Raw genomic sequence first — 14,651 nt, 5'->3', positions numbered from 1 at the left:
CATGAACTGTAATACTGCAGTGGTTGACTCTGTTCTCTCTCACACTACACCTATTTACCATCCCTTATTCTCACCTTACCTCAGAATCTGACCTCCCTCAACCTCCCTCCTTTCTGGATCCAAATCACAAGCCTTCCCTCCCCAACAAGAGCCTTATCTTCCTTCCACCCGTTCTGAAAAGTGGCTAGGTGGGTTGAAGAATACGGTTGTCGCTGTACATAGTTGGGGGAGCGACTATCTCTTCTCTACTGGCTGCTACTGTAAGTATCATAGAATACTCTCCTGCTGTCATAAACCAGTTTTCCTTCCCCTTAAACTGATCACAGACACACACACACAGAACGAATAGGTGGAAGCAGTGAACACCAGGATACCCAAAGGAAGAGGAAACCCAACAACAAAGGAACCACCAACAGATAACAACAGAGGAAGGTGAAGGAGCAGGTAGAAAATACACAAACTTCAACCCAAGACCTACCTGGAAATACAACTCAACAGCGGAGAAACTTCCCAGGGCAAACAACTGAACAAGAGCAAAACAGAATCTTCAAAACACTGAATATGCAGAAGAACTAGCTTCATCACAACCTGCCCTCACCAGCACAGCAAATTAAAACAGGTAGGGGACAGAGGGACCATCAGTTCACCAGCTGGTGGGAAGAACCCACAAAAAAAGAGATCCAGAAACAACAAAAACCCAAGGATAAACTCAGAGCCAATGTTAAGGACAGCCCAAGACCAGCAATTTGGGGACATCATGGAGACTACACCACTGAATCTCACAAGTATTATACCACAGAAGTGCACACTATAAATCCAGGAAGCCAGAAGAAATCAATTTAAGAAGTTGAAGCTAACAAGACGATATCACAAACAAAGAAATAACCCCTCAATGAAAAGAAAGAAGGAAGCCTAAGAAAGAATGCTAGATGAAATAGAGGCAAGTCGGCTATCATATACTGAATTCAAAGCACTGCTTATCCCAAAGTTCAATGAGATCACAATGAGCTACCAGAAACTATAGGAGAACTACAATGAACTCACTGTAAACTATATCAACATGAAACTATCAGTAAGAGACAAGAGGAAATGAAGAATACAATTTCGGAGCTGAAGAACACTGTAGAAGGGGAGGACTTCCTCCAAGATGGAGGTGTAGGTGGAAACAATTTGCATCCTCGCACAACCAAATATAAAAACAACAAAGTTTTAACAACAATAAGCACAACCAAACCACACAGAAAATTGAATACAGAGTGCGAAAACAAGGACCCATTCAGCTAAACCGGTGAGAGGGGCGAAGCCATCAGCGGAGCAGCTCAGGCAAAAAAAGATCCCCCGACCTGGGCAATGCACAGGAAGCAGAGGGTGAGGATCCCATATGCAGGATAGCTACACGCAGAAACCAGGGAAGATGCGCGGCTGGCTATCTGCAGTCAGTCAGGCATTTGCACGCAGATAAACCAGTGAAGAGGAGAGCATTGAGACAGATCGCGCAGGCCCCAGCAGCTGGTGCAGGGCAGCAGACTTGCACATTTCTGCTTGGATAAGCAGGCGGGGGTGCGTGGTGAGGCGGACTGGGCGAGCGGAGAGGACCGCCATTGCTCCTTCTCTGACCCCACCCCCACGTACAGTATCAAAACCAGTGACCTGGGTGGCCCCGCCCTGGTAAACATCTAAGGCACTTCTCCTCATTCCTAACAGACTCGGACAGATCAGAACAAAACATGGGTCAAGAACAACTCAGAGCCCCAGAGCCTATGAATCTAAGAAACCAAGAAATAGTCAAACTTTCAGATGCACAGTTCAAAACACTGGTGATCAGGATCGTCACAGAACTGGTTGATTTTAGTCACAAATTAGAGGAATATATGAAGGCTACACTAATTGAAATGAATGGAAATGCACAGGAAACCAATAATAATGGGAAGGAAACTGGAACTCAAATCAAGGGAGCAGACAAGAAAGAAGGAAAAAATGACCAAACAGAAAAAAATGAAGAAACAAGAACTCAAAAACATGAGGGGAGGCTTAGGAACCTCCAGGAAATCTTTAAATGCTCCAACGTCCGAATTATACGGGTACCAGAAGGGGAAGAGGAACAGCCACAAGTGGAAAACTTATTTGAACAAATAATAAAGGAGAATTTCCCCAATCTGGAAAAGGAAATAGACTTCTAGGAAGTCCAGAAAGCTCAGAGAGTCCCAAAGAAGTTGGACCCAAGAAGGAACACACCAAGGCACATCATCATTACATTAGCCAAGATTAAAATGAAGGAGAGAATCCTAGAAGCAGCAAGAGCTAAGGGGACGGTCACCTACAAAGGAGTTCCCATCAGACTGTCAGAGGATTTCTCAAAAGACACCTTCCAGGCAAGAAGGGGCTGGAAAGAAGCATTCCAAGTCATGAAATCCAAAGACCTACAACCAAGATGGCTCTATCCAGCAAAGCTTTCATTTAGAATGGAAGGACAGATAAAGTGCTTCTCAGATAAGATCAAATTCAAGGAGTTCATCATCACCAAGCCCTTATTATATGAAATGTTACAGGGCATTATCTAAGAAAAAGAAGATAAAAAATATGAACAGTGAAAGGAGAGCAAACCCATAGTTATTAACAACCACACCTAAAACAAAAGCAAGATCAGAGGACAGCTAGATCAGGAGTGAACCAAAGAAATGAAGATCACATGGAGGGTTAGGAACAGGGGAGTGGGAGGAGGAGAAGGGGGAGAATGTACAGAAAATAAGTAGCACAGATAGTAGATAGAAAATAGATAGGGGGAGGGTAAGAATAGTAGGGGAAATATAGAATCTAAAGAACTTGAGACACTTGTTCATGAACTAAAGGTGGGGGAATGGTGGGGTAGGAGGGGGGTAGGATGGAGGGGAATGGAGGGGGGAAATAGAACAAATGTAATGGCATAATCAATAAAATAAAAAATTTTTGAAAAAGAACACACTAGAACGTACCAAAAACAGGATCAATGAAACAGAAGATCAGAAGAGGGAGCTGGAGAACAAAGTAGAAAAAATGCACAGGAAGAACAAGAAAAGGAATAGAGGCTCAGAAAGTACAAAGAGGACCCTGACTAGCATAGCTCAGTGGATTGAGCATGGGCCTGTGAACTAAGAAATCGCAGTTCCTTTCCCAGTCAGGGCACATGCCTGGGTTGCAGGCCAGTTCCCAGTAGGGGACACATATAAGGCAAACATACATTGATATTTCTCTCCCTCCCTCCTTCCCTTAACCTGTAAAGATAAATGAATAAAATCTTAATAAAAAAAAAAAGAACAAAGTGGGATCAAGAGAAGTGCAAAACAATACGAAATGTAATAATTTCCAAATAATAGCAATACCAGAAGGAGAAGAAGAAGAGCAACAAATAGAAAATCTATTTGAAAAAGTAATGATGGAAAATTTCCCTAATTTGATGAGGAAAAAGTCGCAGAAATGCAGGAAACACAGAGAGTCCCAATCAAGAGGAACCCAGAGGCCCACTTCAAGACACATCTTCATTAAAATGGAAAATTTCAAGACAAAGAGAGAATCTTAAAGGCAGCGAGGGAGAAAAAAGAAGTAACCTATAAGAAAACCCCAATAAGGTTAGCAACCAACTTCTCAATGGAAACACTCCAAGGAAGAAGAGAATGGCAAGAAATATTCCAAGTAATGAGAACCAGAGGTCTGCAACCAAGGCTACTTTACCCAGCAAGGCTCTCAATCAAGATAGAAGGCCAAATAAAGAGCTTTCAAGACAAAAGAAGTCTAAAAGAATACACCTCCACGAAACCAGCTCTGCAAGAAATACTAAAAGGTCTGCTTTAAGGAAAGGAAGAAAAAGAGAGAGACAATGAGAAGCACAGGTATAAAAATGACAATGAATAAGTACCTATCAATAATAACCTGAAACGTAAATAGATGAAATGCTCCAATCAAAACACATAAAATATCTGAATGAATAAGAAAGCATGACCCACACATTTGCTGCCTACAAGAGACCCACCTCAGGACTAAAGACTTACACAGACTAAAAGTGAGGGGCTGGAAACAAATTTTCTAAGCAAATGTCCAGGAAAAAAAAAGCCAGGGTAGCAATTCTCATATCAGACAAAACAGACTTCAAAAAAAGGGCCATAAAAAGAGACCCAGAAGGTCACTTCATAATACTCGAGGGAAGAATTCACTAAGAGGAGATAAACATTGTAAATAAAATATGCACCCAACGTAGGAGTACCCAAATATATAAAGAAAATTTTAGAGGACTTCAAGAAAGATATTGACAGCAACACAATTATAGTTGGAAATTTTAACATCCCACTGTCGAAAATGGACAGATCTTCCAAACAAAAAAACAACAAAGATATTGTGGAATTGAACAACGTCCTAGATGAAATGGACTTAACTGATATATATAGAGGCCTTCATCCCAAAGAAGCTAAATACACATTCTTTTCAAATGCAGATGGAACATTTTCAAAGATAGACCACGTGATAGGACACAAAATGAGCCTCAACAAATTCAAGAAAACTGAAATCATCCTGAGCATTTTCTACAACCACAAGGGACTGAAACTGGAAACTAACCCCAAGAGAAAAGACCCAAAACATTCAAAATCATGGAGATTGAATAGAATGCTATTAAACAATGAATGGGTCAAGAATGAAATTAGGGAAGAAATTAAAAAGTTTCTGGAAACAAATGAAAATGAGCACACAATAACCCAAAACTTATGGGACACAGCAGAGGCAGTCCTGAGAGGGAAGTTCATACCAATACACACCTACCTAAGAAAGACAGAAACATTTCAAACAAACAACCTAACCCTACGCCTGCAAGAACTTGAGGAACAACAATAAAGCAAGCCCAGAGCAAGGAGAAGGAAGGAAATAACCAAGATCAGAGCAGAATTCAATGACATTGAGACTAAAAGCACAATTCTAAAAATCAATGAGGAGCTGTTTCTTGAAAAGATAAAATAGACAAGCCTTTAAGCAGGCTCATCAAGAAAAGAAGAAAGACAACCCAAATAAACACAATCAGCAATGAAAGAGGAGAGATTACAGCTGACCCCCACAGAAATACAAAGGATTGTAAGAAATTATAATGAAGAACTGTATGCCAAGAAATTTGAAAACTTAGGTGAAATGGACAAATTTCTAGAAAAATATAATCTTCCAAAATTCAACGAAGAAGCAGAAAGCCTCAATGGACCAATAACAGCAAATGAAATTGAAGCAGTAATAAAAAATCTCCCAATGAACAAAAGCTTGGACCAGATAGTTTCACAGGAGAATTCTGCACAGCATTTAAGGAAGAGCTAACTTCTATTCTTCACAGGCTATTCCAAAAAATCCAAAATGATGGAAGAATCCCAAACTCTTTTTATGAAGTCAGCATCATCGAATCCCCAAACAAGATAAAGATACAACAAAGAAAGAAAACTTCAGGCCAATATCGCTGATGAACACAGACGCTAAAATCTTCAACAAAATGTTGGCAAACCGCATCCAACAATAAACTAAAAAGATCATTCACCACGACCAAGTGGGATTCATCTCAGGGATGCAAGGATGGTTCACTATTCGCAAATCAGTAAATTTAATACATCATATACACAAAAGCAAAGACAAACATCACATGGTCATATCAATAGATGCAGAAAAAGCTTTTGATAAGGTACAACACCCATTTATGATAAAAGCACTCAGCAAAGTGGGAATAGAGGGAGCATTCCTCAATATAATAAAGGCCATATATGAGAGACCTACAGCCAACATCATACTCAATGGGCAAAAACTAAAATCTTTTCCACTAAGATCAGGAACAAGACAAGGATGTCCACTTTCACCACTTCTATTCAACATAGTATTGGAAGTTTTAGCCAGAGCAATCAGACAAGAAAAGGAAATAAGAGGCATCCAAATAGGAAAGGAGGAAGCAAAACTGTTACTGTTTGCAGATGACATGATAGTGTACATGGAAAATCCTACAGACTCTACCAAAAAACTGCTCAACCTAATAAATGAATTTGGCAAAACAGCAGATTACAAAGTCAATATCCAGAAATCAATGCAGTTTTGTATAGCAACAATGAAACAGCAGAAGCAGAAATCAAGAAAAAAATCCCATTCGATATAGCAAGAAGAAAAATAAAATATCTAGGAATAAACCTAACCAAGGACATAAAACACCTATATGCAGAAAACTATATAACACTGAAGAAAGAAATCAAGGAAGACACAAACAAATGGAAACATATACCATGTTCATGGATTGGAAGAATTAACATCATCAAAATGTCCATACTACCCAAAGCGATTTACAGATTCAATGCAATACCTATTAGAGTACCAATGACATACTTCACAGACATAAAACAAACACTTCAAAAACTTATATGGAACCATAAATGACCCAGAATAGCAGCCACAATTTTGAGAAAGAAGAACAAAGTAGGAGGAATCACAGTACCTGATACCAAACTGTATTACAAGGCCACTGTAATCAAAACAGCCTGGTACTGGCATAAAAACAGGCACACAGACCAATGGAACAGAACAGAGAGCCCAGAAATCAACCCACCTCTCTACAGTCAATTAATATTCGACAAAGGGGGCAGTACCATAAAATGGAGTAAAGATAGCCTCTTTAACAAATGGTGTTGGGACAACTGGACAGCTACGTGCAAAAACATGAAACTTGAGCACCAACTTACACCATACACCAAAATAAATTCAAGGTGAATAAAAGACTTAAATATAAGCCGCGACACCATTAAAGTCCTAGAGGAGAACATTGGCAAGAAAATCTCAGATATTTCACGCAGTAACTTTTTTACTGATATGTCCCCTAGAGCAAGGGACATAAAGGAAAGAATAAACAAATGGGATCTCATCAAAATTAAAAGCTTTTGCACAGTATTAAAATAATAAGAGATCCAACTGTATGGGAAAACATATTTGCCAATGATACCTCAGACAAGGGTTTAATCTCCAAAATATACAAAGAACTTACATGACTCCACTCTTCTGAAGACAAGCAACCCAATTAAAAAGTGAGCAAAGGGCTTGAACAGACATTTCTCCAAGGAGGACATACAGAAGATCCAGGGACACATGAAAAGATGCTCAATATCACTAGCTATCAGAGAGATGCAAATTAAAACCACAATGAGATACTACTTCACACAGGTCAGAATGGCTATCATAAACAAAGCAACAAACAACAAGTGTTGGAGAGGTTGTGGGGAAAAGGGGACCCTAGTTCACTGCTGGTGGGATTGCAGACTGGTACAACTACTGTGGAAAACAGTGTGGAATTTTCTAAAAAAAACTAAAAATGGACCTGCCTTTTGATCCAGCAATTCCACTGCTGGGATACGATTTATATCCTAAGAACCCTAAAACACCAATGCAGAAGAACCTATGCACCCCAAAGTTCATAGCAGCACAATTTACAATAGCCAAGAGCTGGAAGCAACCTAGGTGCCCATCAGTAAATGAATGGATCAAAAAATTATGGTACATATACACAATGGAAAAAAGGAAGGAAGGGAGGGAGGGAGGAAGGGAGGGAGGGAGGGAGGGAGGAGGAGCTCCTACCCTTTGCAACAGCATGGATGGAACTGGAAAGTATTATGCTGAGTGAAATAAGCCAGGTGTTGAAAGACAAATACCATATGATCTCACCTTTTAACAGGAAGCTAAACAATGAAACAAACAAGCAAGCAAAATAAAAGCAAAGCCACTGAAATAGAGAACAGAGAGGACAGTGACCAGAGGGGAGAGGGGAGGGAATTTCAAGGGAAAAAGGGGAAGGATTTACAGGAACTAGTATAAAGGACAGATGGACAAGTAAGGGGGGTGGAAATGGGAGGGAGGTGGGGAGCACTGGAGGGGGTGGGAGGGGAGTAAAAAACAGAAAACTGTACTTGAACAATAATTAAATAAATTTTTTAAAAAACTATGGTTCATTTACACAATGGAATTCTATGCAGCAGAGAGAAAGAAGGAGCTCCGACCCTTTGTGACAACATGGATGGAACCTGAGAGAATTATGCTAAATGAAATAAGCCAGGCAGTGAAAAACAAATACCATACGATCTTACTTTTAACTGGAACCTAATCAACAAAACCAACAAGTAAGCAAAATATAAGCAGAGATATTGAAATTAAGAATAAACTGACAATATCCAAAAGGGAGGTAGGAGGGGATAAATAATGGGGGGAAGGGGAGAAGTATTTTCAGGCACAACTATAAAAGACACATGGACAAAACCAAGAAGGGATGTAAGCAAAGGAGGGAGGTGGGGATGGCTGGCTGTGGGGGGAGTATTTTGGGGGTAAATGCAGACAATGTAATTGAACAATAAAATATATATAAATTTAAAATTATATAGGTTTCAGGTACACAATTCTATAATACATCAGCTGTATAATGAATTGTGTGGTCACCACCCCAGGTTATATACTTTTTAAAACATATCTTATTTTTCATAATAAAGAAAGTAAATAAAAAACCAGTACTACTACTTAGTGGTGAACAGTAACTTCTACCAGAGTGAACCCAGGAATGAACTTAATAGCATTAAGCGGAAGTCATTGAGTATCAAAAGGTGAAAATGAACCTTTAAAGTTAAACAAAGTTTTTACCTTGACAAACACACTATGTGTTTGTCAACATAAGCAGAATTAACCTTTGGTTGCATCTGATAAAGATTAAATATTCACTACTCTTCAAAGTTCAAAATGTTAAGTATAAATAATTTTTTAACATAAGAATGTATTTTAATTCTAGTATTATTATGCCACACTGGAAACATTAAAATACTAAAATAATTCCTTCTTTTTACTTCTCCTATTTCTGAAAACATCAATAGATGGACCCAATTGTATATTCAGAAATTTAAAACACGAATAAAAAAATCAGAACTTTTAAAAATACAAATCCTCAATGAATTGGTTTTCTATATTTCCATTCCCTCATGAATTGTACTATTAGGTATTTCTCTGAGAATTGCTAGCCATGGTGGGGGTGGGCTGGGATGCGCGTAGAAGACAGAGAAGTGTACTTGAAAAATAATTAAATTAAAAAAAAAAACTGTTAGCATCTTTAGTGTAGAATTGTATTTAGAGGTCACAATCTAGATGCTAGGGATACTCACTATCTACCACTGGGTTGTCATTTGCAAGAAGCCATTTGAGAAGTAAGTAGCAGAGCATAGTTAGTAAAAGAACTGAGATCAGACCCAAAGCATCCTATTTGTAGTACAGTGCTCTTTTCATTACACTTCAATGAATTATATCATATGTCTTGCATATGGCCATCAGCTACCATTTTTCATTGCTTTGATCCTTAGTATCTATCACATACTGAATCACCTTGAAAAAGTCACTCATTCATTCTAAATTAGTTTTCTCTATATGTAATACATAAATATGATTACTTATCTCTTAGATTATAATAGAAGAAAATAAAAGACTGTATATGAAAGCACTTTTGTTGTTATCATACCAAATGATAGAAGATTAAAAGGGCACCTTCTGGTTTATAGAAACAAACTGGTATTAGAAAATATTAAACTGGAGGGAGTTGGGGAGCAGGGTAAGACAAATGAAACAGTTAAAGGGCAAACATAATGAAGAGCTTATAAAAAAAAAAAAAAAAGCCCTGGTTGGTGTAGCTCAGTGGATTGAGCATGGGCCTGTGAAGCAAAGGGTCGCTGGTTCCATTCCCAGTCAGGGCACTTGCCTGGGTTGCAGGCCAGTTCCTAACAGGGGGCACATGAGAGGCAACCACACATTGATGTTTCTCTCCCACTCTTTCTCCTTCCCTTCCCCTATCTCTATAAATAAATAAATAAAAATGTTTAAAACAAAGAAGAGCTTATCATAAAATGAATATTTTTTACAATTAAAATAACAATGTGATCAAGTTCAAGAAGGGAGGATGAGGTGAAACCCTAGTAACAGACTAATTATTAAACATTTTCATATATTATACAGAAGACAATTCAAACTTCTGAGTAATGAAACAATTCCCTACAGTCTAGTGCAATTGTTAGCAATGAAGAAAAGCTAAGACTGTCACTACACAAAATACCCTAAAATGTTTTAAATTAAAAAGTAAAAGCCCTGGCTGGTGTGGCTCAGAGCAGTGAATGCAGGCCTGCGAACCAGGTCCCCAGCTGGGGCCCGTGAGAGGCGTCCACACATGGATGTTTCTCTCTCTCTCTGTCTCCCATCCTTCCCCTCTTTCTAATAGTCCATAAATAAAATCTTTAAAAATGTAAAAGTAGGAAAGAAGCTTAGAACAATTTTAAAAGATTTATAGGTAAATATTCATATGTTCTCAGAAAGGGTGAAACTGAGCAAAACAATTCATGAAAGAAATAGCCACCATGTGAGAGGTAAGACTTGAATTACTTAATAAACAAATAAAAATTGAAGACATGAAACAAATACTTGGCTTCACTGATAATCAGAGAAACATAAGTTCAAAGAAACATTAAATATTCTGCAGTCATCAGTTCTGACACACTTACACAAAGAAAGAAAGGAGAGAAAATTGACAGTGGCAATTATTGTTGGCAAAGGGTGAGGGAAATTGGTATGCTGCTTTTTTTCACAAGTCAGTGCATTTGAGGAAATTTATAGTGTTTCTATAAGGAGTACGTATTTTATAATCAGTACATGTCATATAAAATGAAATCAAAACAGGCACTAAGTGGGATTTTCATTTCTAAAATGAATATGTTGATAGCCTAAAAATGTCTTCTACATACTAGATAGTGCCTCCAAATCTCTCCAGGAAAGATCTCCCAATTAATTATGCACTGTGACATAAATACTCTATCACTCAATTAGAAGTTATAATGAGAGAAAAGAAATCTGGCAGTGGATTAGCAGTCTCAGCAGAAGTTTCAAAGGTTTCTAGCAAGTTTATAATATTCTTCTCTTAAAACTTAAACCTTTTTTCTGACAGGCTTCAGATCCTGGGAATCTCAGAATCATGACAGAGTGACTTAGAAAGCTGTTTGTGTTTATGTTAAGTAATTCAATGTCTCTGAGTCTATTTCCTGATCTGTATGATGTGCACAAAATTGTGGCCACACTGGATCAATGTGAGGGTCAGAAACAATCAATGCCCAGGGCCTAGTTTCAAAAACTGGGCACATAATTGGCACATATATAGTCACCTAACCTAACTCTGATCCTAACCTAACACTAATTCACACTTAACTCCTACTATTGCTATTGAACCTGGTTTAACTCAATCTGTAAATAATTAGGTTCACTCATCATTCGTCACTCCATTGAAGTAGAAAAGTCTAGCATGACTGTGAAATATGCTCTCTAAAATGAATTTTTAAAAGGGAAAAAATAAAAAAGAAAGGAAAATGAAAGAGGAAGGTGGGGAAAAAAGGGAAAAGGAAGAATGAAATAAAGAAGGAAGTTAAAATACAAACACAACCCAAGACTAGCAATGCACTTTAACAAAGAAAAGTGTCAAATAGTTACAGTGACCACTCTAAAGCTCAACAGTATCCACTGACATGGAACTTACCAATTAAGTCTGATCAACTTGAAGCAAGATGAACTTTCTCCTATGCTGAGGTGTCCTCACAAAGCTGTGGAATAAAACTTGCCTTTTCTATTTAAAGCCATGCCTTTATTACTAAACAGTTGGTCTGAGAGGAAGGCAGTAAACAGGATTAGAAAAAGAAAATAGAGGAGAATAAAGATGAAGGGAAAACAACAGGCAATCAGGATCAAGTCTCTTCACCCAATCCTTGCATTCTCCTGTGTTCTTACCTGGAGCTGTGCAGAGCTATCATTGAGACTGTCCTCCCTTCGCCGAGCCTCCTCTAGCATCTGTGCACTCTTCTTCTTTTCCACTTGCTCCTTGTGCTTTAGATTTGCTACCTTCTTAGTCTGGTCTTTCACTTGCCTGTTGATAAGTGGGGAGAAAAATCAAGCTATTCATATATGTGCACAGAAAAAAATGTTCATTTAGTTTTAAACCACTATCACAAAGGAACAGCTGAAAACCAGCAAAGAGTTCTGGCTACAAAGTGGTTCCATCCCTTTCAAGAGCTCTCCTACCAACAGTAGCAAATGTTAATAATGCTGTTTCAGGAAAACGCATTTCAGCAAGTACTTTATGCAGCACAATGAAATTCTAAAAGGAGAGCATAAGAGAGATTGAAATGACATGAAAAAGAGACCAAGCCAGAGACTGATGTTGGCCATATGCAAATAGTCTCCTGATAGCAATGCCATGAAATAGTAGAATGGCTTATTAAGAAATGGGATACAACTCTTATTTTACTATTATTAAATCTTTCACTTTCAAAAAGTATCAGAACATTGTACCTACTTCTGAAGCTCCCTATCCTATATGACTGCCTTCATACTAAGCTAAGAATATATCCTGAAAACTTTGTGTTTATAGTACCCTTGGTTTTACTATAGTTTTGTTACACATAAGAATCCTTTATTTTACATTTTTTGAAATTTATATATAAAGTTTATTAATAAACTATTTTTCTTTTCAATATATGTTTTGAGACTCATACTGGTTAATTAGTGTAGTTTTTTATCCACTCCATTTTTAATGCAGCATAAAATGATATATGTCAATTGTCTTAACACATTCTCAAGTCTGTGATACAGTAAGAGTTGTATTACAAAACCTTTCTTATCAGCCATTCTACCATTTCATAGCATTGATATCAGGAAACCATTTCCATATTGCCAACATCAATATCGGGCTTGGTTTCTTTTTCATGTGAGGTCTAAACAACAATTGGGTTGTTTAGTTTTTTATTATTACAAGCAATGCTGCAAGGTACATTCTGCTATTACCTGTGCTAGAGATTCTCCAAGGTATAGGCTTACAAACTGAATTGCTACGTTGTGTTGTAGGTATACCTTCAGGTTTACTAATTATTTTCCAAGTAGTTTTATTAATTTATACTTACACTAGTAGTACAAAACAGTACCTGTATACTTCTACATATTCACTAACACTTGGTTCTATCAGACTTTCTAAATTTTAACCATCTGGTAGATATATATATATAAATGATATGTCATATAGTGCTGAAATGCATGTTCCTAGCTTCTGAGGCTGAACATCTTTTCATACAGTATTTGACTATTCCTGTTTCCACTTCTATGAAATAGCTATTATGTGCTTTGTCCATTTTTCAATTAGTATCTTAATGACTTTATAGGTATCACAATCCTTCATCTGTTATATGTTATACAAATATTTCCTTCTAATCTATTAATTATTTATTTGATTGTTCAGGGGGGTCCAACCTGCAGCTCAGAATGGCTATGAATGCAACCTAACACCAAATCATAAATTTACTTAAAACATTAAGAGGGTGTTTTTGTGTGTGATTATGTGTTGCAATGTATTTAATGGATGGCCCAAGACAACTCTTCTTCCAGTGTGGCCCGGAGACGCCAAAACGATGGAAACCCCTGCTTTATGGTATGTTTTCATTTATAAAATCTTAATTTTAAATTGCTTCAAGCATACCAATCTTCTCTATGGTTTGAAATTTTGTGAGTTTTTAAGAAAATCTTCCCCATTCCAAGTTCATAAAGATATTGCCTGAAAAGTCTGTAACTTAGTCTTTCACACTGAAGTCCTTAATCCACTTGAAACTTAGGTTGTATGTGGTATGAGGAAGAGATATAATTTCATTTTGGGGGTATGGTTTGAGGAAAGAATAAAATTTCATTTTTTACATTGGTAACTAATTGTCCAGGATTATTTAATGCATTGCTACTTCAGTTGTATATAAAGTTTCTACACACATGTGCCTGTCACATGGCTGTCTACTCTGGCATCTTTGTACATTTTGCACCAAATCTATACTACCTCAATTACTATACCTTTATAAGAACTCTCAATACCTATAAGGCAAACCTGCCTACCTTCTTCTGTTACAAGGCTGTCTTAACTATTCTTGGCCTTTAATACTTCTCCTACAAATTTCAGAGCCCACTTGTCAAGTTCCACTATGCCAACCAACCAACCCACCAACCACAGTAACCAAAACCCAACAGCAGCCTTTTGGGGTTTTGATTGAAATTGTACCAAATCTATTTATCAATTTGGGAAAAAACTAACATTGTCATGCTCTTAACTCTTTCAATTCATTAACACCATGTATTTCTCCAGTTACTTGGTTCTCCTTAAAAGACTTTCAACAAAGAGTTAAGATTCAATCAATAAGAGACTGGCATTTATTTTATCCATAGGTACCTTGTATGTTTTGTCGTCATTTTAAATTCTAGATACCTTGTCACTGTATATGATTCCTTATACAAAGTAAGCATTCTTTAAAAAGGACTTTTCAACAATGTAAATAGTAACAAAATTAACAATATGTAATTCCTTGTTATCATCTAATACCCAGTCCACATTCAAATTTCCCCAGTTGTCTTAAAAAAAGTTTTAACACTTGCTTGTTTGAACCAAAAATCCAAAAGATTTGAAACACAATTGATAACCTTTAGTTTGTTAAATCCTGTAAGTCTCTATTAATCTAAAGAAAAGTTTCTCACCTCCTCCCCTACCCTGTGTTTTAAATGCCACAATCTTGCTAAAGAATATGAGTTCTGTAAAA

The 14,651-nt window shown here is 37.4% G+C and overlaps 1 protein-coding gene across 13 annotated transcripts in view; it reads right to left on the bottom strand.

Moving 5' to 3' along the window:
• Positions 1 to 14,651, bottom strand: part of ERC1 (ELKS/RAB6-interacting/CAST family member 1) — a 616,103-nt gene that overhangs the window by 322,255 nt on the left and 279,197 nt on the right. For all 13 annotated transcript variants that reach the window (XM_053662643.1, XM_053662623.1, XM_053662620.1 and 10 more), the window contains one exon: positions 11,818 to 11,953. In XM_053662643.1, the coding sequence (XP_053518618.1) occupies positions 11,818 to 11,953 (136 nt within the window). The remainder of the gene's footprint in view (positions 1 to 11,817; positions 11,954 to 14,651) is intronic.

Source organism: Artibeus jamaicensis, unplaced genomic scaffold (genome assembly GCF_021234435.1).
Source record: "Artibeus jamaicensis isolate MK-2021 breed Jamaican fruit bat unplaced genomic scaffold, CSHL_Jam_final contig_1028, whole genome shotgun sequence".
NCBI classification, from domain to species: domain Eukaryota; kingdom Metazoa; phylum Chordata; class Mammalia; order Chiroptera; family Phyllostomidae; genus Artibeus; species Artibeus jamaicensis.
This window is presented reverse-complemented; position numbering and strand designations above follow the sequence as displayed.